The sequence below is a fragment of the Phyllostomus discolor genome, chromosome 12, assembly GCF_004126475.2.
Source record: "Phyllostomus discolor isolate MPI-MPIP mPhyDis1 chromosome 12, mPhyDis1.pri.v3, whole genome shotgun sequence".
In the NCBI taxonomy this organism is placed as follows: domain Eukaryota; kingdom Metazoa; phylum Chordata; class Mammalia; order Chiroptera; family Phyllostomidae; genus Phyllostomus; species Phyllostomus discolor.
In genome coordinates this window covers 62,080,526-62,106,155 of record NC_040914.2, presented here as the reverse complement: position 1 = coordinate 62,106,155, position 25,630 = coordinate 62,080,526, and the positions used below count along the sequence as shown (strand labels likewise).

The 25,630-nt window shown below is 42.8% G+C and overlaps 1 protein-coding gene across 5 annotated transcripts in view; it reads right to left on the bottom strand.

The window, feature by feature from the left end:
* WWP2 (WW domain containing E3 ubiquitin protein ligase 2) overlaps positions 1-25,630 on the bottom strand; it is a 176,344-nt gene that overhangs the window by 71,610 nt on the left and 79,104 nt on the right. For all 5 annotated transcript variants that reach the window (XM_036012113.1, XM_028534760.2, XM_036012114.1 and 2 more), the window contains exons 5-6: positions 7,695-7,832; positions 5,854-5,950 (exon numbers count right to left, since the gene is read on the bottom strand). In XM_036012113.1, the coding sequence (XP_035868006.1) occupies positions 5,854-5,950; positions 7,695-7,832 (235 nt within the window). The remainder of the gene's footprint in view (positions 1-5,853; positions 5,951-7,694; positions 7,833-25,630) is intronic.

Below are 25,630 nucleotides of genomic sequence, written 5' to 3'. Positions count from 1 at the left end.
AAAAAAAAACCCTGGAAAAAAATGACCAATAAACACCTATGAAATAAACAGATCTGAATAAACAAATGTATAATAAGGTAGAATATATAATTTCAATTAGTAAAAGTTAATAAGTTAGCACCTAAAGGAATGTATAATTAATCCTCATGATTACTTTTGAATATCTGGCTCTGAGAATGCAGCAGGGCTCCTGTCCACAGCCTCAACCCTATTCCACAGAAGCCAACTGCTCAAAGAGAGTGCTGTGAGCTCCTTGTGAGCGGGGACTGTGTCTGAGTTATCACTGAATGAATAAATGATTCACACTTACTCCTTTCATTACCCCATCCACTTCCCCAACAATTGCATCGAGGCTCTCATAGCCAGACTTTAAGTAAAAGCTGTTGGGTGGAAGGCCAAATGGAAACTGTAAAGGTGCTCAATTGAGCTTCATGCTGACAGGGTGACATCTGCAACTAACTGCAGTTCCAAATCAAGTAGCCTTTAGTCATCTTAACTGAGGGAGTCATGGGCAGCCAACAATCACTGAGAGTGGCCCAGTGCCCGAAGGCTCAGTTCCCGTCCCTCCTTCCCTGTTAGTTTTGCTTCCCAATACCCCTTGGCCCTCCCAGGACTCCCAGCAGTGTTCCCAGCAGAATCACGCCCTGTCAAGTTTATTTTTCTTTCCTTTCTGGGCTAGGATGTCTGCAGACACAGCTGATGAGCTATTTAGAGCTCACCAGAGACCATGGGCTTTATAAGTCTCCGAGATTATACCTCTATTAAATCTTCAGAGGTCTTGAATGCCAAAACAAGAGAGTCAATAAATTTGATGTGTTTTAATCAAAGCAAGAATAAAAGGAAAGGAGGGGAGAAGAGTGGATGAAAACTGTCTCATAAGAGGTTTGAAACTTTTACATGTTAACAAAATCATAGGGTTGGGGAGGTGGCGGGGCTTGTTAAAACACAGACTCTGACCAAACACTGGCCAACACTCAGAGCTGATGATAAATGTAGACAAATTTAAGGCCTCCAGCCCTTCACCAAACACACATACACACACATGCACACGTACATATACTCTTGCAGAAAATAACTTAAATACATACAGAAAAATGAATCACTTAAGTCCCTACATACAGCTTCTTTACCTAGACCCCTTTCACAGTTTTCAGACCTATTAATGAAAAACTTTATGAACCTAGAAGCAAATTCAATGCATTCTTCTACTTTTTTGTATCATTTCCCCATACGACTTTGGAAAATCTACAATGATTCTAGACTGAGAAGCTAATTACTCAAGTCTGAAGAAATCTCTAAGGCTGAGCTTGGAGGAGCAGTGTCGCTAGAAGACAGTTCTACAGGTTCCACCTGTTAGTTGATTCCTCCTTCACTCTCTGCTTTCACATAAATAGCTGGGGATGAGGAAAAAATCACAGGTGATGAAGAATCAACAAACGACAGCGAGACTCAGACATCCTGGCTTTCCACTCTTCAGTCTGGAATTTCACAGCTATTTCTAACCAAAAGAGTAACTCTGAACAGAGCTGCCAGCACCAGTGCGGATACCCTCTGCTGGAATCTCTTTCCCTCCATGTATGCCCTACTGTTAGCTTCCCTAGTTTTTGAGTTCACTGCCTCAACTAATCCCCGAGGTCTGTACTGAACAACGGACAATGGATAAGTCTCTCTGCAAACTCACACCACACTCCCCCCTCAGTGTGTCCCTCTCCACTGATTTTCTCTCCTCTGAGTTCCCCCAGCACTGACAGTTTTATTTGCCTGATTCACATACATCCTGTGTATACGACACTGTGAGCGGCTGTGGAAAGTGCTTCAGGCAAGCCCTGTGCAACGTATGCACCATACCAGGCACACATCATTAGATCTTCAAAACCTGGATTGACTTAGGCGTGGCTCCCAAAGCCAGCCCTCATTCCGGCAAAAGAAAACAAGCACAGGGGGATTATAAAAGAGTGTGGTTGGTACTCCCCAAGCCAACGAGCACACACTCTCCCCAGGGACCCGTGACACCCTGGGCACTCTCTACTACTGGAATGAGGCACTCTGGCTGAAGACACAGGGCAGGGTGGCACACTAACAGAATCCTGGGTATGCCACAGGCTTGTCCCACTCCAATCAAACACCAGATGGTGTGAGCCAGCCCTCTCAGGCCACCAAGTTTAGTGCTGTGCTAACACATTACCTGGCAGTAACCAGCTTTCATCTGGAACCCATTCCCCTACCTCCCAAACTAAATCCGCAGGCCTGAGGTTTCTAAGTGACAGGAACGCAAGGCCAACGTGGAACACTGACTTAGAATCATCAGCTACACTGCTATGTGTATAAACTGGGCAAAACAGAAGTAAGTGGTCATTATCGAGGCTGAAGAAATCCGAGATTCTGAAATCTGCCTCGACAGCAAACATTTTCTCCATCGTAGTTCAGTTTTCTGTGAGTATGTGACACTTTTTTATTTTTACTGTGAAATGTATCATGTAAACAAAAGACTATGATTAAATATATGGGGTCTGGCACAAATAACACCCCTATTTATTACAAAATCTTTTATTATAAAATCATAAGCATGTAATTCTGTAACATAACAATATCACACTCAAGCACACCATATGACATTTTAGGTGAAATGTTCAAATTAAAACTATTAGTTATTATTACACTTATATTATTACCACCCCCTCAACCACACTCACGCAGGCATTACTTCTGCCAACCCTGTATATCAGTTTAAAGAAACAATAAGATGAACACTCAGGGACCTACGCAGGCTAAGAACCATGGTAACATTCCCAGCACTTGGAAGCTTCTGTGTGCTTTTTCCTCTTTACACCCATCTCCATCCCCCAGTGATAACCATTCTCCTGAATTCAGCGTTAATCACTCTCTTCTATTTTTTATAGTTTTACCAAATATAAAGTCACATTCATAAAAAAACATATATGATCTAATTTTACATTTTTAAACTTTATATAAATTACATCATATTGTATGTTTTTTTTCTCTGACCTGCTTCTCCTGTTCGATGTTATGTTTCCAAGATTCTACCATATTAATGTAACTATCATTCTCTCATTTTCACAAGGGTCAGTACTTCATTATAGGAAGGACTATACAACAATTTTGATGTTAACTCTTTCTTTAATCAACCAGACCCACTGACTATGTACTAACCGTCTGTCTGCAAATACATTTATGCCATGTGAATTCTTGGTGGCAAGCCCACGCTGGTTTTCATGTGGCAGACCAGATGATAAAATAACTAAAGCTGTTTCACTCAATTATTCTTTTTTTTTAAGATTTTTATTTTTAGAGATAGGGAAAGGGAGGAAGAAAGAGAGGGAGAGAAACATCAATGTGAGAGAGAAACATTGATTGGTTACCTCTTGCACGCCCCCAACCGGGGACCTGGCCGGCAATCCAAGCATGTGCCCTGACTGGGAATCAAACCGGTGACCTTTTGGTTCACAGGTTGGCAGAGCCTCAATCCACCGAGCCACACCAGCCAGGGCTCACTCAATTATTCTTAAGGAGTTGGCAAAATCTCACTGAGAGATGGAGCTGTGAGGTTTTGATCAGCAACCAAAAGGTGCCTTTGCTAGATGACCTTGGGTAGATGAACCCCTAAGATAAAACCCTTACATGGTTCCAGTTCTATGGCTTAATAACACAGTGGAAAAGGAGAGGAAAAGGCTGCTTTGTCATTGCAATCTTCACCTTCACAGGCATGTCAGAACACCTTTGATCATGGCAAATAACACCCAAGTCCAAGAAAAACCTACCCTTCAGACAGTGAAAGATAAATATTTAGTCTGGGAGGCAGCAGACAGAAGCCCATCATTCTCTCTGCCCCGGCACCCAAGAACAGCAGAGGGTTGTCCTTGAATCCTGAAGGTTTGATTCATCACCCTCTTAACTGATGTGAATGCAGCAGTAATGCCACATTTCTCAGGTTAGGGGAGTGGGTGGAGCGGTGCAAGAGACAGTCTCCAGAGCAAAGAAACCTCCACCACTTTCCCTGATCACTCCCAGTGTGCAAGACCTGAGAAAACTGAGACACCAAGAGGCTTAGTGACTTGTCCAGCATCACACAGCAAACTGTACTGGGAGTACTCTTACGGAGTCGACTGCTCTGCTACCACCTGCATGTGCACACTGACCAGCAGCAACAGGGAAAGGGTTCTTAGGGACACAGAAGATACTACCTTCAGGTGATACTTTCAAAAGCGTTTGCTGCTAAATGGCAGCAGGTTCCGTGTGACCACAAAATAAACACTTAGATGGCCGAGGCCTGTGAAAACTCGAGGCCATGCATGAAAAAGCTGCAGTGACCAGGTGGATGGAGGGGGACTCCCATGTGGTTTAAAGAGCTGGAAGGTACTTTGCCCACCAACAATTAACTAGCACTGGATGTGTACTGTGTGTGATGGCAAAAATGCATGCGATTTTCTGTCGACGTCTGGCTGCTGCTTTAGCAGTCACCAATCCTCAACACAAACAACAACAAAGAAGGGCTATCGGCCTACTGTGGATGGATTTCTAGGTCTTTCAACTAGAGAACTTCAGAGAGCAATAAATAGGTCAAGAACTGAAGTCCACACTTGTTAAAAGCTGAACTCTGCCTTCCAGCTCCAAATAAGTATCAGTTGTTTGACACAAACTTTCCAAGTCAGCTAAAGGCCAAGAGGGTGGTTAGTGCAAAGCGAAGAAGAAGCATCGTTCTCAGAGAGTGAAGTGCTCAGGTGTCCCTCTTTGCCAGCCACTCGCCGCTGGAGACATTCTGTTTTCTCTAGTTCTGGGTGTCTATCATTCCTTGGCAGACACAGACTTGTCAGGTACAGTGTCAGTCCTTATGCTGTGCCACTTGACTATTCGTCCAGATCTGTAAGTCACCCAGCGAGTCACAGAAATGGGCAACTGGTCTTTAGAGTGCAGGGTGACACCTTTGCAGAGGCTTAGAGAAAAGACAACAGGGAAACAACACCTCTAATGATGCCACAGACAAAAGATCCAAACACCCAACCCCCTATTGCTCCAGACACCGAAACCACAAATCCTCAGAACAACCAGATCCTGAGAGGCTGACGGCTGTCCTCGGAGGAACCCTTCCAGTATCTGTTGAGGTCATACTGTTTCTCCAAGCGTTTTTCTCCACTCCTTGGGTTTTGTTTGGGAAGATTTTACCAATTATTCACCTACTCTCCACAGATTAACAAAATGCCTGGGACTTTTATACATTGTAATAAACCATAAAAACAGGTTCCCAACCCCCTCCCCATCTCCCTAATACACTTAAAACTACTCTCCTGCTTGGGAATTCAGTTGCCACGAAAATAAGGTTGCACCATGAACACAGGCGTTAAGATGGGAACATCAGTAAATAAAATGAAGTCACCCGTGATACATATAACATATATAATACAACTCAGACTCTAAGTACGGAGGTCTTAGCCAACATTCCAGACAGAACCATGGATCAGCCCCCAAAGTAGAAACAGACAGGCAGAAAACATTGCATTCAGAGAAGCAGTGCACTGTGCATTTCTGTGTGTATCCTGGAAGGGCAGCTGTGGCCGCTGCACCTGATGCATAGAAAGCAGTCCAGTTCTGTTCAGCAGTTCCTCTTACCCAAACAACCAACCTAGCCAGTCCTGATCTTTGACAAGCAACCCCTGACCCTTCCGAGAATCCCAAATTTTGTATTCCTCTCTGGGCCTCCTTTGCACACTGAGTCAGTTATAAGCTCTCTGGAAATTTCCACCAGTTTCTAACATAAATTGTTCCTCGCCACTTGCCAGCATGTTTTCAATGGCTCTGAGCATCTTCCAGGCTCCTCCTCATCCACAGGGGTCTTACCGGGATCTCCCTCCGAAGCAGTTTGTGCTGGGGGGCTGGTGCCGGTTCTCTGAAGTGACAGCTGTCCCGCTGGATTCTCTCGAACATGGCTGTGATCCTGGAAAGGGGGTCCGTCACAAGAACAGACAAACGTTGAGAAGCTCGGCCCTTGCTTGAGACAGGACTAGGGGAACAGAGCTCACCTGTGTATTAGTGACCCACTGTGGGGGGGACACAGACAGTCAAGCAAGCAGCACGAGAAGGAACTGGCACCGCGGCCAAGTGAGATCTGATCAGGGCTGCAAATCAGAGGGGCTCAAACCTGGGAAACAGCTCCTCTTCTCTAAGACCTTCAGGAATGTCTAAGGCACCTACAAGCTTGTTGCCTTCCACATTACATGAACCTCAGCCAACCACATGGCACAGAGAATGATGCTATCCACCCAAAGTTGGGGAAAGGAATTGGGGCATTTCTTCGTATCACAACTCGAGCTTTTAAAAAGCCAAATCAGACTCAATTGAAATCAAATTATAATCCAGTTCTGCTAAAAACCTTTTGACAGATTCCTGCTTCTTAGGATGGGGTTCAAAATCCTTATGAAGGCCTTCAAGGCTGTGTGATCTGAGCCGACCTGCCTCTGTGGGCTCACCTCCCACCACTCTCCTTGCTCCCCACATCCCAATCCTGCTCCTACGACAGGCCAAGCTCACTCCCACCTCAGAGCCTTTGCATATGGGACCCTCCACCTCTAACTCAGCCACCTCTTGACCTACACCCCCACCTTGGCCTGTCTAAACTCCTTATACTCCCACAGGTATCAGCTTCCCCAAAGAAATTTTCTCTGCCCCCTCCAATTTAGATGAGACCCCCTAAAGTACACGAATCTCATACCACCCACTACCTTTCCCTCATAGCTTTTATCGCCATTATAGTTACACAATTATTTGTGTGTTTACTTGTTTGATGATAAGCATCCCCTGCCCCCACCAAGTAAGTTATAACCTCCTAGGAGGAGACACCATGTGAATTTTGCCCCTGCCATCTAGCTAGCACTTGGTCGAAGATCTAGCACATACTCAGTGCTCAGTTATCTACACAGGTGCTGTTTTTCTCCATGCACCAAAAGTACCCAAGCACCATCCAGTCCAGTTGAGGGAGGAATCTCAAGTTAAGGCCCCACCATTCACTAAGTGCCCTTGAATTAGAATTCAAATTTCACTCCCTTGAAGCTATAGAAAGCCTGTTTCGGGCCTGGAAAGTACCTTAGTTACATCACATTTAACAAGAAAAATTATGGAGAAACCCAACCCATCTCAGACTTCATGAAATAATTTCCTGCTAGATCCAAAGGTGACTAATTTGAGACTAGATCAAAAAACAAACAGCCCACATTCAGGACATAACGGGAAACACTCCAAATTCCCTGCTTCTGTATATATTTTGCTAGTACGAATCTCTTAAGACACAGAGTCCCCTTTCCCAACCAAACCATCTCATAAAAGACACCTTCAAGCTCCCTAGAAGGGTTAACTGTACTGAGATGAAGAAAAATGGGCCAAGTAACATTAAATAAAGATATTTTATTTTCCAAAGCCCATGTGTGGTGAAAAGTTGTTTTTCTCTGCTCTCAAACCAAGCAACGCTTACAAAGACTTGACATTTACTTTGGTCCTTTATCAGAAAGCTGTCCTTGTAAAATCATGTCATGATTTTGATCACGCTATGGATGCTAAAAAGAATCAAGGGTAGCTATGGCCAGGGCTGGCTGAGCCATACCCAAACCCAGGGACCTGGGACAGAACCAAACCCTGGACACCTCCTCCACTCCCCACCCCACCCCTGGGAGCAGGGCAGCACTCACCGTCTGTCACGGCACTGCCATTAGGCACGCTTCCCAGATCAACAGTCGGCCCGTCCAGGAAAATTGTCAGCTCACCACCCGAGACAACACCGCCTTTGTTCTCCGTCTGCAGGTTCAGGGTCAGCTGTGTGTTCTCCACTGTTGGACACAAAAGGCAACATGGATGGGAGAAAGCAAATGCGCCCGGAGTTAAGATTCTGTAAGTTATGAGCTCCCACTTCGCCTACTCCGACTCCCCTGGCAACGTTTTTCTGCATCTTCAAATCTGTCTTGTGGCACAGAAAAAAGAAAGGGAAGGAATACTTGTCCAATTGTCATCACTGTTGTATTAGGCTGATAAGCAAGGCTGTACTCTTCTAAACATTTTAGATTATTAGGTTAACTACCTAACATCTACATTACTTATTTGTTTGCTTATACATGCGGGACCATGAAAAAAATAGAGATACTGATGGCACACAGAGGAAGAAATAGTTCTGTCAAGCAGCATCCCCCTACCCATATAAAAAATAGTGGCAAAAAGAAAAGAAACAGGTTAGGGAACCCTGAGGAAATGTCGTCAGGAGTCATCTCCAGATGAAGGATATCAGGGGCTTATTCTTTTCTTACTTGTGTTAAAAAGTGCTGTTGTTTTCAAACTTGAAAATGTTTCATTTTGAAATAAGGAAAAAGTTTTTAAGTAATAAAACTTCAATACAAGAGAGTCAGCCGCAGAGTCGCATGGCCCTGGGTTCGTCCCAGAAGGAGAGACCGGTCAACCCCTGGCTCTGCGACTGAGGCGGGAAGGCAGCTCAGATTCCCATAGTCCCCAGAACACCAGGTCAAGTCAGCCCCGTGGGCGAGCAAGAAGAGCTGGGGAACCACAGCAAGAAAACAGCACAAACCAGCACCAGGCAGAAGCCCCACACCCTAGGTGGGCTGGAAACTGCCACACACACACACCCCTGACTCCCACCACCAGGCCTGGCCACACCGATAGCTTCCAGCCAGTCACTGCTCGGGGGCTGTAACCTCCAGTTCAGGGCTGTTCAATAGTCACCCAGAGAGCAGTGTTTATGAGGATTTCCAAAGGGTGTGCGGCCCTTCCATGCCTCCCCCCACCTTACAAAGCCAGACCAGGAAAGTGCCACACACTCCAACCTCCCTCCCACCTACCACTTAGTTTTATCTCTTAGTTGTGACTGTACTGTTATAAGCTGTCTCACTGAATTTCTAGAACAAGGCAAGCAAGCACTTGCTAGAAACAACCTCCCCACATAGGAAAGCCTGCCCCAAATCTCTCTAAGAAACAGACACAACCCTTTAAACTTAGCAAAAAAAAATTTTTTTAAAAGTCTGGATCAATTCAATGATCTATTATAATAAAGTAGAAACCAGTTACCCTTCAGACTTTTAAGTTCTCCTAAGCATTGCTCCCCTCCCTTAACCTCTCTTCCCTATAAAGGATCTTTCCAAATCTTTTTGAGTCTGTTGCTATTTTCAAGTCAGTCTCACAGAGGGGCTTAGTGAGTTCCAAATATTTCTATAAAATAACAGATAATCTAAAAACAAGTTCCTTCAAAGTCTATGAGTGGTTGGGGTAGAGGGAGAACTGAGGCCTGACGACCACCAACACCACTCTCCACCCAGGCAAATGAGCCCCCAGCCCTGGTCCAGCCTTCAGAGGACTGCAGCCCAGCCAAAAACGGACGGCAACCTCATGAGAGATCCCAGGCCTGACTGCCCAGAAAAGCCACTCCCAAATCCTGACCCACTGAAACCGTGAGATAATAAATGTTTATTACTGTTTCAAAAAAAGAAAGTCAAGGAGTGGCTCCCTACTCTGTCATTCTGAGATCCTGTGCCGAAGTCCCGAGCAGGGAGTACAGCACAGAGGTGGGGGGTAGGTGCCAGCCAGGCAGACTGGGCTCGACCTCAGTCCTACTACCCAGTAGCTGTGTAGCACAACACAAATGACTTCATATGACCACCGGTCTCCCTAGAGAACAGGGAGTGGGAAGAGTACATTTTTCAGAAAACACTTGTAAAGAAATAAACAGCACCCAGGAAGGTCCTAATACACTGTCATTTTTATTATCTCCCTGTTGAATTCCCTGTTTTTTAGGCTGAAGAGTCCCAATTTCTCTTTGGTCTACCTTGTTCATTCTATAGTCAATCACTCTTCTTTTGACCTTTCTGAGACTTTTTCAGGTTGTGGCAACAAACTCCACAAAATCTTTCCAGGAAAGCTACATAACCATCACAGGGACAAACCATTATATGGCAACTGTCCTGGAGTCTTCAAATAGTCAGTATCAGCCCTGGCTGGGTAGCTTCATTGGTTAGTTAGAGCATCATCCCTGTATTCCAAGGTTGCAGGTTAGATCCCCAGTCAGGGCACATACAAGAATCAATGAATGCATGAATAAGTGGAAAAAAAAAACAATGTTTCTCTCTCTCTCTTTTTAAAAATACAAAAAAAAATTATTAAAGTGTTATTAAATACATTTTGTTCTTTAGAAATGGACAGGAAAGAGATTCTCCTAGATTTAAGGAAACATAACTCAAATGCTATGCGTGAATTTTGACTAACCCTGGGCTTCAAAAAAATAGTCTTGTGGGGAAATCTGCATCCAGATTGGATATTAAATAACCTCTGAAATTACTGTTAATTTTCTTAGGTTCCATAATGGTACTATGCTTTTACATATAAATGTTCTTTTTCTTGTGAGATTCAAGAGAAGATTAGGATGGTATCAGCACTTAGTCTTAAATGGATTTATAGGAGAAGAGGCTGAAGTTTCTAGGACTAAAGTGCCATGATATCTGCAATTTACCTTCACACGGTTCAGAGGAAAATGCCCACACCCACGGGCTCACACATGCTGGTTAAAAAAATGAGGCAAAATGTTAAAAAGGGTCGGGCCTAAGTGGAGGGAGGGCATCTGGGTGTTCATTGTGTTACTCTTTCCATTCTTTTTTTTTTGTATGTTTGAAAATTTCATAATAAAAAGTTGGAAAAAGGTTTTCATTTAATTGGCAAGGCTATTAAAAAATTAAACCTCTGAGAACAGAACACCCCATTATTCTCTTTTAAAAAAAAGAGCTGAGCCAGGGGAGCCCTACAATGCATAATGGGACTAAAGACGCCATTAGCTAATTGAGTGACAGACTTGAGCATACAGGGGAGGCTGAAAGGAGTAAGTGTGGCTGGAAAACATATACTGGAATCTTAGTTATAAATAGCAGCATTAGGCACCTTGCCTCTGGGGCCCTCAGGTTTCACTACAGCCAACGCCGACAACTCTACAAAGGGCCTTTCTCTGCAAGCATGTCTTCCTACTGCCTTTTGAGGCACAGCTCAGAAATCAAGACACCAATGAAAAATTGGGTGTAGTAGGTTTATTTCTGTAACTAGAATCAGATTTAGCAGAGGAGCTCACCAGCTACTCCCAGCCTCACCCAGTCCTGCTCTATCTGCAGTCCTGCAGTGTTAAGCATCTAGTGTTCTAGTCATGGAGAGTCAGCAGAAACAAAACAGACAAAAAAAAAAAATCTGTGCTCCTGAGTGTTAATTTCTAGTTGAGAGAAACAGGAGATAAGCAATGGGTTTTTCTTTTTTAAGTAAATGGCGTAATCTGTTGGGAGGTTGCAAATGTAGTAGAAAAAAATGAAACAAGGCAAGAAGGTGGAGAGTGCCAGAGGTGGGAGGAGGGTTTGGGGTGATGAGAAAGTCTTGCTGGGAAGATGACAACTGAGCAAATTTAAAGAAGGATGAGGCAGGGGAGCCATATCAGTATCTAGAAGAAGAAGATTCTAGGCAGAGAAAAGGAAGCAGAGGCCGGAAGTGAGAGCATGCCTGGCAGGTGTGAGGAATGGCAGGGAGGCTGGTGTGGCTGGAGGGAACAAAGGAAGAGAGGAGCAGGAGGCGAGGACAGTCAGTAACTAGAGTCCACGAGGAAGACCTCGGAGCCCTGCCACGGTCTGTGATGTTTACTCTGTGTGAGATCGGAACCCATTAGAGGGTTTTGAGCAAGGAAGGGACGTGGTTCCCATAGTAATACAATCAACTCCAGCTGCGGGAGAAGCAAAGGCTGAAGCAGACAAGGCCAGGTAGGAGATGACTGCAATATTCCAAGTAGGAGCAGATGGTGGCTTGGGCCAAGGCAATGGCAGTGTCTTCCGGGAACAGGGTGCCCAAGGGAGACTCTACCTTGGCTTCCTTCCTATTACGTGTTAATAAAAAGCCATGACTCCCATCCAGCACATCAGCCAGGCCTCAAAGGCCCACCAGTCTTTTGGAATCAAAGATTTGAGCAAATCACAGGCAGGGGCTGAAAAAAGGGCTAACTTATAGCATGGCTAGAGGAAGTCAGATTCGATTACAACCAAATGGAACGTATATAATGAAAATATTCCGCTGGCAAGAGAGTTTAGTTCCACCAAGAAAGCCAAAGTCCTGAGCTCATGCTAACTTCAGCAATCAGCAAACACTCTTCTTTGGTTATGGGACTGTGCCCCTCTGTTCTGTTCAAAGTACCCAATGGTAACCAATATGCTGCAATGCTGCTTTATGGAGGTCAACAGAGAGTGGTAGGGCTGGATGGATACTAGAATCCAGGGGGAAAGAATTTGGAAAATCTTAAGGAACATGCCAGGAGATCCCTTCAAAAGCTGGCATACCAAGAGAGACAAACAGACATTAGGTGTCTCCTGATGGAATCACACACCACCTCATCAAAAAGGAAAAAAAGAGAGAAAGAGAACCTTGATCTGATGATCAAGCCTCTCGATCTACCCATGAGTTTATAGGAAACACAGAGGGACAGAGGAACGTGTTCACCTACAATTCAGTAAAACCTAAAATGTGGGAAACTACAGGACAAACTGTCCAGTTCCTGCAATAACAAATTTCAAGGGGTTAAAAAAGAAGAACCTGTCAGTTAAAAGAGCCATAGGAGACAGATCAATCTTGTCTGGATATGACTCAAATACACCAATGGTGGGGAAAAAACAAAACAAAACAAAAAACTGTAAAATAATTGGGGAAATGTAAAAACTGACTGAATATTTGATGATATTAAAATAATTACCATTAAGTTTTATAGGTATGAAATTGGTGTCCTGGTTTATAAGACTCCGTATCTCTTAAAGATGCACACTGAAATACTTGTAGATAGCTGAGAACATGGAACCCACTTGGTTGCATATGCCCTAATAGGAGTGCTAACTGGGCCATTATTAGCATGTCAACAGGCTGCTGAAGAGTCCCCCTTTATGGAAGAGGCCTTAACAAAATACATCTAGACTCAGAGAGAGCAGTCTTTTTTTTAACGAGGGCCACATGGGCTGATACCTATCAACAGTTTTTCCCTAGTCTTTATCTGTACTGTACATTTCAATGAAACTAACTTTTAAATATGTCTGGAGAAGACAGGCTCTGAAAGAGAGACGCCATTGTAATTCACTTAGTGCACTGAATGGAAGGGTGCTTGCTGCATGACACAATGTGTGGTTTTCTATCTGAGAATCTCCTTGTTTGTACGCTACTCTAGATAAGTTTTTTTTCTATTAGCCCCATGATTCAGAATAAACAAACCTGTGCTGTCAGACAAAAAAAAATAATTAACTAATTAATTAATTTAATTAAATAAAATATTGTAGATGAAATGTGTCTGGGATTCACATGAAAATAATCCAGTGAGATGAAACAGGAACAGCCTTTCCTCACACAGCCGTGGAGCTGGTGGCGGGCACACAGGGGTTCACAGACGATTCTTTCCACTTTTTTTTGTTGTTCAATCTCAGTTGCCCCACATATTTCCCCTGAGCCACCCACACCCACTTTCTACCTTTTTGTATACTTGACATTGTCTATAATAGTTTTGTTTAGGCAAGCACAGCCTAGGCACAAACAGTGACTTAAACTAACTAAAAAACTTACAAGAATTTAACAGTACTTATACAGTTTGAAATACAAAAGGGCAGAAAATATACCAGTCAAGATGCTTAGGGAATCACCCTTATTTTTCCTGACTTCAAAGCCTCAGATTTGCTAGTGGCTCAGGTTAATAATTTCCTACCGGGAAGAGCTATTACATGCAACAAGAATAAGTAATATTTTTCAAAGAATTACTTTTCTCCTTTCTTGATGTGGACTTTTCCATGTTTTTTTGCATATGGTACTAATAAGTATTGATAAATGAGGCATGGATGTTGCCTTCCTTGTTCCAACAAAAGAAAAAACTATGTAAACCCAAACTGCCAAACTGTGCCACTGTAATAATGCAACTCAGTTATGAAATCCAGAACTCCTGCTTGGACAGTTTCACGGTAGTGAGTGACAAAACTTTCTACTTTAGAATCTTTTGTCATCACTGTCCCTCCCCACTCCCACATTACCAAAAGGTACATGCATGTACACACATATACCTATTAAAAGAAAAAACCTTTTTTTCTTCCTAACTCAAAGTCAAGTGTAAGGATTTACCTGGAAATTTGAGGAAAATAAAACAAAACACGAAAGTATGATACTTTTAAGGGAGACCAAGTACTCTTAGGTTAAGAGTCTCGGAAGCCTGACGAAGATGTGATTGATATGGCCTTAACAGAGCTGCTCAGTGGAACAAACCAACCTCCTTCCTGCCTCCCTGCCCTCAACCCCATAAGCCCATCAAAAGAAAGTGAAAATAAGCAGGGCATTCATTAACAGGTGAGTGTTCATTCTCCACATAGCTGTGAAACACTGGTGCACAGAGGAATGAAACCGGAGGAAATTCCAAGAGGGCAGAGAGTAAACAGTCTCTTTTCCATCCCCCGGTTCCCCATAACTCTGACACACATAGGCTGGAGTCTACTCCAGGTTTAAAGAGAACATTCGTTCACATTCCCTTTGCAGTAAAGGAAGCCTGAGGCTTCCAGGATTTACTGTTACGATGTCTTTTTGGCTTCCGACCTTACCCAGAGCCTAACAAGAGAAAGTCTTTTCTACCAAGCATCAGGTGGTAAACACTGGAATGCTTGTTGGGGTACCAATGTGGATTCTGCTTCACCTCAACTCCCTCTGCCCCTGTCACTCACAGAGTCCCCCACATTGGCAGGTTCTCCCAGAACACAGGGTCTAAGGAAGGGTCTACCTTGGCCTTGAAGCCTCTTCTGTGTGCTGCTGTGGGGGGTCCACCATTAATCATCTCCAAACTCAAGTTGGGCCTACTGAGGGTTGCATTAACTCTTCCAGAGAGGATAGCTTCATTTTACAAAGCCAGGTTGTAAACTTTTCTTCTTCTCTTTCTTCCCTGTTCATTTATACAAGAAGCATTTTCTGGATGCCTACTATGTGCTTGACACTGTGCTAAATGCTGGATTATAATGAAGAATGAATACAGACATAGTCTCTGCTTTCAGGAGAAAGAAAAGTAAGTAAACCGTCTCACAAGAAAATGTAAACTGACAGCTATGAAACAGATTGCATGTAAGAGATCCACAGTCCCATGAGCAGCTGGATAACTGACCTGTGCATGGCATCAGGGAAAGTTTCCTGAGGAACTGACTACTCCACTGGGATCTGAAGCTTCAGGCAGACAACTAGCAGGTTTGGGGAGGGGAGGTAGGGAGGAGGAAAACCACTCCAGACAGAGGAAATACCATGTGCAAAAGCACTATGGCACAATGAGCTGGATGCTTTCAGGAAACTGAACAAAGATGAGTGGAACTCAAAAGGAATGTGATCCAAATTGGGTAGGAGATCTATATGGTGGCCAGTGTAGTACCCTGTGGATCTGGCATATTGAAGAGTTTTTTTCTACCTTACAAACTATAGCATGGTTCTTAAGGGTTTTTAATCAAGATATGAAAAGATTTACTTTGTGCTTATAGAATAGACAAAAGTAAGGGTAGATAAAACCATAGCAGACAGGAAGCCATAAAAAAGGACCAGGTCAATAGAGATAGAGATGACAGAAATTAGCAGACTTGCAAAAGTAAAAACCAAGAGAACCTGAAAACAGATTAGCAAAGGGGGTGGCCAAGAGGGGTGGAGGTATCAAAGATGAATCCTGGGTTTCTAACTTACTTAACTGGACAAATGGAGGATTTCTACATTGAAATATGGGACTCTGAAAGAGAACCAAGTCTGGGGAAGAGGGGATGAGTTCATATTTAGGCATGTTGACTTTGAGGTATTTTTGACATCCATGAGGAGAGAGCAAGACAGCAGTTAGGTATGTGCATCTGGAACTCAAAGGAAAGGTCAAGGCGGAGTTTCAAATCTGTGGGTCACCTGCACATGGTGGTTAGGCATAAAGAGTGCATAAAGAGGAGATATAAATGGGAATACAATCACAGAAGACAATGGGATACTAGAAAACTCTTGGACAAAAACTACAAGGGTTCCCCTTAAGATCAGGGACAAGACAGGGATGTCCATTTTTACCTCACTTATTCAACACAGTACTGGAAGTCCTAGCCACAGCAATCAGACAAGAAAGAAAAATAAAAGGCATCCAAATTGGAAAGGAAGAAGTAAAACTGTCAATATTTGCAGATGACATGACACTGTACATAGGGAATCTCAAATACTCCACCAAAAAACTACCAGAAGTGATAATTAAATTCAGCAAAGTAGCAGGATACAAAATTAATATCCAGATATCAGTTGCGTTTTTATATGCCGACAATGAACTAACAGAAAGGGAAATTAAGAAAACAATCTCATTTACAATGCTTTAAAAAGAATAAAGACCTAGGAATAAACCTAAGCAAGGATATAAAAGACCTGTACTGGGAAAATTGTAAGACACTGAAGAAAGAATTGAAGAAGATACAAATAAGTGGAAGCACATACTATGTTCGTGGATAGGAAGAATTAACATCATTAAAATGTCCATACTACCCAAAGCAATCTATAGATTCAATGCAATTCCTATTAAGATTGTGATGACATATTCCACAGAACTAGAATGACTATTTCAGAATTTATATGGAACCACAAAAGGCCTTGCTTAGCAACAGCAATCCTGAGAAAGAAGAACCAAGTTGAAGGAATCACACTACTTAACTATACTATAAGGTCATAGTAATCAAAACAGCATGGTAACTGACATAAAAAGAGATACATAAACCAATGAAACAAAACAGAGAGCACAGAAATAAATCCATACCTTTATAGTTAATATTTGACAGAGAAAGCAAGTACATACAATGGGCTAAAGATAGTTTATTCAATAAATGGTATTATGAAAATTGGATATGTGCATAAAATGAAACTAGACTACCTTCTTACACTATACACAAGAATACATTCAAAATTGATCAAAGGCTTAAATGTTAGACCCCAAAACATAAAAAATCCTAGAAGAAAAACATGGGCAGCAAAATCTCAGACATAGCTTATAACAATGTTTTATAACATCTCTCTCCCCAGGCAAGGGGAAACAAAAGAAAAAAAATAAACAAATGGAACTACATCAAACTAAAAAGTTTTTGCACTGCAAAGGAATACATCAATGAAATAAAAAGACAACCCACAGAATGGGAGAAACATATTTGCCAATACATCTGGTAAGGATTCATACCCAAAATTTATAAAGAACTTATAAAACTCAATACCAGAAAAAACCCCAAAAACCTGATTAAACAATGTGCTAAAGACCTGAATAGATACTTGCCAAAGAGGGCATACAGATGGCCGATAGACATATGAAAAGATGCTCAATGCCACTAATCATCAGAAAAATGCAAATTAAAACCACAATAAGGTATCATCTCACACCTGTCAGAATGGCTATCATCAATAAATCAACAAACAACAAGTGCTGGTGAGAATGTGGAGAAAGGAGAATCCTTTTGCACTGTTGCTGGGAATGAAGACTGGTACAGCCACTGTGGAAAGTAGTGTGGAGTTACCTAAAAAAATTAGAAGTAGATCTGCCTTTTGACCCAGCTATCCCACTTCTGGAAATATATATCCAAAGGAACCCAAAACACTAATTCAAAAGAACATAAGCACTCCGTGTTCATTGCAGCATATTTACAATAGCCAAGATATGGAAGCAGCACAAGTGTGCATCAATAGATGAGTGGATAAAACAACTATGGGACATTTACACAAGAGAATATTACTCAGCTGTAAAAAAAAGAGAAGAAAATTTTACTTCCTTTGCGACAGTCTGAATGGACCTAGAGAACATTATGTTAAGGGAAATAAGCTAGTCAGAGAAAGAAAAATACTGTATGATTTCACGCATATGTGGGATCTAATGAGCAAACTGAAGTAACAAGCAAAATAGAGACAGACTCACAGATAGAGAACAGGATGACAGTTTAAGAGAGGGGTGGGGAGGGGGTAGACGGATTGAGCAAAAAGGAAAAAGGACTTATGGATAACAGTGTGGTGATTTCAGGGGGTGGGGAGGTAGTGGGTACAAGGGGACTAAATGGTAATGGGAAAAACATACAATTAAAAAAAAAACAAAACCTCTCACAGTTATTAGTCAAACAGACAAAGATGACCTGGCAAAGAAGACCAAGAAGAACAATCAAAGAGACAGCAGGAAAATAAGGAAGAATCCTGAAAAGGCAGGAAAGAATGGGCTCCAAAGATGGACAGCCTGCCCTTCCTCATAGGAGAGATGCAGCTCCCTCATATCCACAGGAAAGAGGGAGGAGAGATCAGGCACATGCATCTTCATTATGGTAGATGATAGACTGGTCAATCATCAACGTCCTTATTTCTCTCGATTCAGGGTCCCAGTGATCTATAACCAAGGCCCATACAGCTACACACATTTTTACTTTACAAAAGAAAAAAAAGTGCACATGCGTGCACACTTCAGAATTGGCTATTCATCATAGTGACCCACCTAATAAGGTACTGGTACATTACAGACAAAGAGTCTCTCTCAAGCAAATGCAGGGTCCCTTTAACACAGGACACAAAAGGTTTCATGTCTTGGTAAATCTCAGTTTGTCAAGCTGTAGAATGTTTTTCAAATTTTTTAAGTAATTTAGGGAAAATAAATACAGATCTGGGAAAGTTAAATCTTAAGAATAAACTGTCAGTTCACATTACTTGCTGCCACCTTGTCACTAGAGGTCCTCCCCCCACAGGAGAGGACATCCTCATCACCCATTAACAGCTATTCCTCGATGTGCCCACTGCAACAGTGCGTCCATTCTGCCCGCCCTCAGGGAACTTTGGGATCCAGCATGTCTCCCTGGATCGAAAGCCATGCTTTAACACCGGATAGAGGCAGGCTTTCAATGAACAAACCTCCTTCTAAATGGTCTTGAATAGCAAATATAGGAGCTCAGCTAAGAGAGAATTTTTATGGTTAAGATTCTTCTCTTTTTAAAAATTGCCTTTAAAAATTACAACTTCAGATGACTGAAATATGCCACATTAAGATTTGGACTAATGGTTATGATGAGTATACAAGAACATGTAAAATTATTCATACTACAATGTTAAGTTTTAAAAAAGAGAACATGAAGTTATAGAATGTACTCTATTGTTAAAACCCTGTAAAAACAGGTAAAAAGGCAAGGAAATAAATGAATCAGGGAAAAATAATACATTCTGTTTAAAGAGTAAGATATGAAATAAATAAGTTTTATTTTTTATTTCCATTATCTGCATAGTGGATGGTTTTTTCTTAATTTCCATATCAGTTATACCTGTATACCTAAGTGTTTACAAGTGAAATGACATGATGTCTAAGATGGGCTTTGAAATATACCCCCAAAAAGTGGGGGATAAAGATGAAAGACAACTGGACATGTGCTGATCACTATTAAAAGTGGGTAATAGTACAGGATAGTTCATTACACCATTCCCTCTATTTTTATTTATATTGGGAATTTTCCATAGTGAAGTTTTAAACTTTTGTCCCATGTAAGCTATGTTATTTTCACAATCAATAATATAACTTAATTTTTAAAAAATAGTAACATGCTCATTATAAGAAATTAAATCAATACAGAAAGGTAAACTTTGACACCTTCCACATATGTGCACAAATGCCAAATTGTTCACCATGACGTAACTCACGGTGGACAACTTTGGAGGAAGCCATTGTACCTGCAAACACTAACACAAATACACACTTACAAAGTACTAGTGCAACACTGGCTTTAGCCTAGACCCAGGAGTTGGACCCTTTAATTTTTCACTTAATGTATTCCACAAATCTTTTAAAATGTATACAGAAGCAACTATCCACTGAGGAAAGTTTTAGGATCAAGGGAGGGGCATGTTCAAGGTGAATTCAGCCTTTACTTCAATGTGCCCTCTCCGAGAGAATGAATTCATTAATACATGTGCAAATAAACATTAATTGAGGGAGAAAGGAAAAGAGGGAGGGAAGATGTAGACATCGTATTCTGAGAAACTGGTGCCTTGCTGTGCTGTAAGTAACAAACAGCACCCCTCACCCAGGCCTGGCCTGACACTCAGGGGAAAAGCCCCTCTCCATGCCCAGCAGCGGTACCAACTGTACCGCTCGTGTAACTGTGGCATTCTTCCTCGAGGCCAGGATCTCGCTCCCTCCGGACATACCGCTCTCCTACAAGATTAAGTCTCCTACTCTAAGAAAAATATTCCTAGAATCCTGGAAGACCAAAGGAAAAGGGAAAATAAAGCACTCAAATGAGATAAATGAGATTTGATCTTAATAAGATTCCAGCAGCCGCAGCGTCTCCCCCGGGAGAAGCTGGGAGACTGCAATGGGCAATCAGGCGGGAGCCACTCAAATAACTGGCGCAAAGCAGAGGCCCACAACGTCAGATGTGAAATGTTCAGGGTTTGGGCTTTGCGTTTTTTTGGTGGTTTTTTTTTTTTTTTTTTTTTTTTTTTTTTGGCAAGGAGAAGGAAACAGCTCATATCCAGGCAACAGTCTCATTTTCCTATCACCAGTTCTGCGCTCTGTGCAAGGCCACCATTTCATGCCTATAACAGCTGTCATTTAAAAGCTGAATGTTCCATGGCTGATTAGAAACAGTGCAGATCCTCGAAGAGATGGCACGACACCTATGTGGGGCAGGCTGAAGAGGAATGGAAGAAGTTTCTAGAAATGGACAAACAGTACACTCCTACATGAACAATAACCTGATTTGAAAGAAAAGTTTCCCAAGTCTTCCCTAAGTAACTTAACCTCTAAGACCTGCACCGTCCAATGTGGGCCACACATGGCCACTGGGCATGTGGCCAGTCCGAATGAGATCGCTATGAGTGTAAATGACACAGCAAGTCTTCAAAGACCTGATGCAAAAAGATACATGAATGTAAAGTATCTTGTTAATTATTTTTTATATTGATTATATAGTAAAATGATAACGTTTTGGCTATACTGGGCTAAGTAAATCTATTATTAAAATTAATTTCATGTGTTTTGTTTTTATTTTTTAAAACGTGGCTACTACAAAATTTGAAATTACATATGTGGGCAGCACTGCTTGGGCACCTCCTCCCTGCCACTGTTTGGTCAGGACCTTGGGCAACTCTGTCACTCACCTGAACTGGGGTGTGAAACACAAAGGGGCCTCTTTGTGTGACCTGCCCACACCAAGCTTGTTCCTGCCTCAAAGCTGCCCCATGTTGTTCCTTCAGCCTGGAATGCTCTTCTCCTGCTGGCCTGGCCCTTCTCACCCTTTTGGAGTCCTAGTGTCACTTCCTCCAGCAAGCCTTCCTCGACATGCCCCCAGCCCTGGCAAGGTTAAGCCCCCAGGAATACGTTCCCAGAGGATCCTGCACTTTCCTCTGTCCTGCCTGTCACAACAGGAGCAATGGGCACCAGTTATCCGCTCAGTGTCCGTCTGCCTTCCTCTCTGCATCCTGAATTCCAGGCTGGTCAGTGTGGTTCACCACTGCACCTCAGCACCTAGCCTGGGGCTCAAAGGGACTCACTGTGCGATGCTGGGAAATGAACTTCATACCCATCCCCTGCTCAGGCAGGGTCTCACAAGCCTGAGAAAACACCCTATAGAGAAGACACAAAGCCCCTCTCACACAAAAATATGGTTCGACAGTGAGAAATTCTTACACACACACACAAAAAAAAACATAGAAAAGATGTCTTGACCACCTACAACAGACCAAAATGCAAATGCCATAATATACCTACAGTCATGTTTGGAAGGGTGGAATCACTCTTTGCTAAAATACGCATCCCCATGAGGCTGACCACCTTCCAAAGCCGATACATTCACGGCATACTCTAGAGACAGCAGTAAACCCCAGGCTACACAGAGGCGGCATATGGGAAACGGATCCTGACAGAAAGCTTTTCTTCTTTCTTCAAGTAACATTTCACAAGGCAGCCTCTTAGCCAGTGACACAGAAAGCAGGTCTGTTTTGAGATTTGTTGCAGGGGCCTGTGTGTTTACTTTTGAGACTCCTGGCTAAAAGGACCTTTTCTTCCAAACAGCTCTCCACTGATACTAAAGCCGAGAATTGGGTCCCACTGTAACTTTGAGAAGCTGGGGAGTGGGGCCAGGGGAGGGGGTGGCTTTGGGCTTCTTCGGGAATTCCTTGAGGTTCTGGCTTGGCCATATCTGCCTGAGGTGCAGGGTGATGGAAAGCAATACACAGGGAGCTTTTCAGAGACTGTTAAAGACGGTTTAAATCCCAGCGCCTGGCATCTGGTGCCAATCAGGAAAACAGTAGTCACTGATGTAACTGCAACAGGATGGGGTGAAGTGGAACAAAGGCTGACATTTGGAGGCTGGGACAGATGTGGCCTGGGGACTCCCCCGAGTGGCCACCCAGCACTGCCCAGGTCCCAGCTCTGCCTCGGAGGTGAGCCATGACACTGGCCGCAGAAACTAACTCACAAGAAAAGATGTTCATCCTCACTCATCCAATTCAATATAATACACATAACACACCACTGATATTATTTTACATTATTTTTATATAATATTATATATTAGTGTCTTCTATGTGTTCTCAGCACAGGGGTGGAGGAATGCACATGAGTGAACAAAAATCAAACAATGCCTGCCCCCATGCAGCTTACATTCTTGTTATAGAGGACAGTGAGTGAGATCAATCAACAAAATAAGTAGAATTATACAAGGATATTGATAAAAAAAAAAAAAAGAATACATATCAGGGAAAGAAAATAGGAAATGTTATATAGGGAGGAGTCATCACAATGAAGATAGTTTGGTCAAGGCCATACACTGTATGGTTCCACTTGTATGAAATGACCAGAAAAGGCAAAAACACAGAGACAGAAAGCAGATGAGTGGTTGCCAGAGACTGGGGGTGGGAATGGGAATGAACTATAAATGGGCGTGAGGGGTCTTATTGGGGTGATAGGAAAGTTCATGGTGATGTTGCACAACTCAGTATGTTTTTCAAAAAGTGCTGACTTGTACACTGTTTTAAAAGACAACCTGGTCAGCGAAGGCCTCACTGAGGTGACATCTGGGTAGACTGGAAGGAGGTGAAGGAGCAAACCATGAGGACACATGAGGAGGAGTATCTTAGGGAGAAGGTAAGGCCAGTGCAAAGGCTCTGAGGTAAGAGCAGCGGTGGGTGGAGGAACAATTAGGAGGCCTGTGGGCCAGAAGGGGCTGGGAGGGGGAAGGAGAATGGTTGAAATGAGGTAACAGAGAAGTGACAAGAAGAGAAGGGAGGGTCTGTTAGACCGATTAGGGAAGGACATTAATTTTTACTCTTAGCACAATGGGAAACCCCAATGGAGAAGTGATAAGATCTGACTTACAGTTTGGATTATCCTAGCTGCTCTTTCAAAAGTATTCTGCACTGAGACAAAGACAGATGCAGGGAGGCCATCTAGGGGGTCCTGCCTCGAGCAGTTGAGAAGTGACAGTGACGTGGACATTGGAAATAGGAGCAGTCATGGTAAGAAACAGTCAGATCCTCAAATATATATTGGAGGTAATATGGGCAGGACTGGCTGACAGACCTGATGTGGGATATAACAGAAAGAGTGACATCAAGGAGGACACCAGAGTTTTCAGTCTGAACAACAGAGAATCACCACTGCCTGAGATGGAGGAAGCCGGGGGAGGCTCAGGCTGTGAGTGACAAATGTACAAACCAATTTTATGCTCATGATACTGTCACCAGAGAGGAGCCAGAACTGAGGCAGGTCTACTCCGGCATGGTCTGAAATGTGCATGTTCTTAACTTTGAGAGATTTCATGACACAAGTCCAGGTGATTTCTGACAGTACGTTTATTAAAGCTGGGGACAGTGAAACCAAGGAAGGCAAGATTACAGCAACAGGAGTGACCTGAGAGGGCTGCCTTGGCCCTTCGGAAATATAAGGAAAAGAGTTAAGCCTAAGCGAGGCTGCCTTAGCCCTATAGGAAGAGAGTCATGGAGGCAGAGGAAGTGAGCCAGCTGGGCTGCATGGACCCAGGAAAGAAGTTTCAGAGGAAAAAGAGGGCCCTTGGAGACGGTTCAGGGGGTTAGCCCAGGACAAGCTACCACTGCTCACTGCCCCTCTGGTTGCAAGTCTCCTGGGAAGCTTTGAAGCTCAGGAACAAGAAGGCAAAACACACATGCCTATAGAAAGAAGTGGGGGAAAGACGTGGGCATGCTCAAAGGAGCCATGCACTGAGTCCTTTGTCTTAAGGGTTTTTATCTGTTTTCTGAAGGTGGGAATTTTAGGGAAGGTCTCAATCAGAATATTCAATCAGATCTGTCCTTTGATACGCTGATGCATCAGGAGGGGTCAGGGTCATTCTCTGCTCAGTTTTGCCTTCAGAGAACATCACGGGAAAGGCACCAGGACCATGGCAGGTCTGCTCCTGGCAGGGTCTGGAAGGTGCAAACCATTTCCTGCTGAGTGTCCTTGATTAGGGAAGATAAGATCTTGTGATTTATTAGCTGGCCATAGAATTGTTCAGTCATGTATTTAACTATCTGTCTCAGTTTCCCCATCCTACTTGTCAAGGAATTTTCCTAGCTTCTAACTAACCTGCCTCAATGCCAGATTAGATGATGAAAGAAAGGGGTACAAAATAAGTAGATACAGGATTACACTAATTTGGGACTTCCAGTGTTTCCAGACTGGCAAAGAGGAAACCAGCAAAGGAGATTGAAAAAGTGTGACCAGGAAGACAGACAGAAAACCAGTAGGATGTGGTGTCCTGAAAACCAAGTGAAAAAACAAAGTCAGGGAGGGATCAATTCCTTGCACCCAGTCTCTAAGGATGAAAACTGAACACTGGATGTTCAGCAATTGCATTCCTAAAAATTTACTACCATAAAAAGAAAGAAAAAGAGCACAAAGATATCTTTACAAAAATTTACCAAAAAGTCTTGCTTATAAACTTAAGGACCTTGGTCTCAGAGGGGTTTTTGAGAACTTGACCCCAAAAGCAAGGAAAGTAAAACAAAAATAAATGAGGGAGACCAAATCAAACTAGCTTCTGCACAGCAAAGGAAACCAACAAAACAAAAAGGAAACCAACTGAATGGAAGAAGATATTTGTAAACAATATCTCTGATAAGGGGCTACTAATCAAAATATATAAAGAATTCATATAACTCAACAAAAAATCCAATTAAAAGATGAGCAGAGGAACTGACACTTTCCAAGATATACAGATGGCCAACAGGTAGGTAAAAAAGTACTCAACCACACTAGCTCTAAGGGAAATGCAAATCAAAACCACAATGAAATACCACTTCACACCTGTTAGGATGGCTATTATCCATGAGACAAAAAAACAACTGGTGAAAAGGATGTGAAGAAAAGGGAACCCTTGAACACTGCTGATGGGAATGTAAATTGGTCCAGCCGCTGTGAAAAATTGTATGGAGTTGCCTCAAAAAATTAAGAAGAGACCTACCATATGACCCAGCAATCCCTCTTCTGGGTATCTACCTGAAAGATTTCAAAACACTTATTCATAAAGATATGTGTACCCCTATGTTCATCCCATCATTACTCACAATAGCCAAGAAATGGAAACAACCTCAG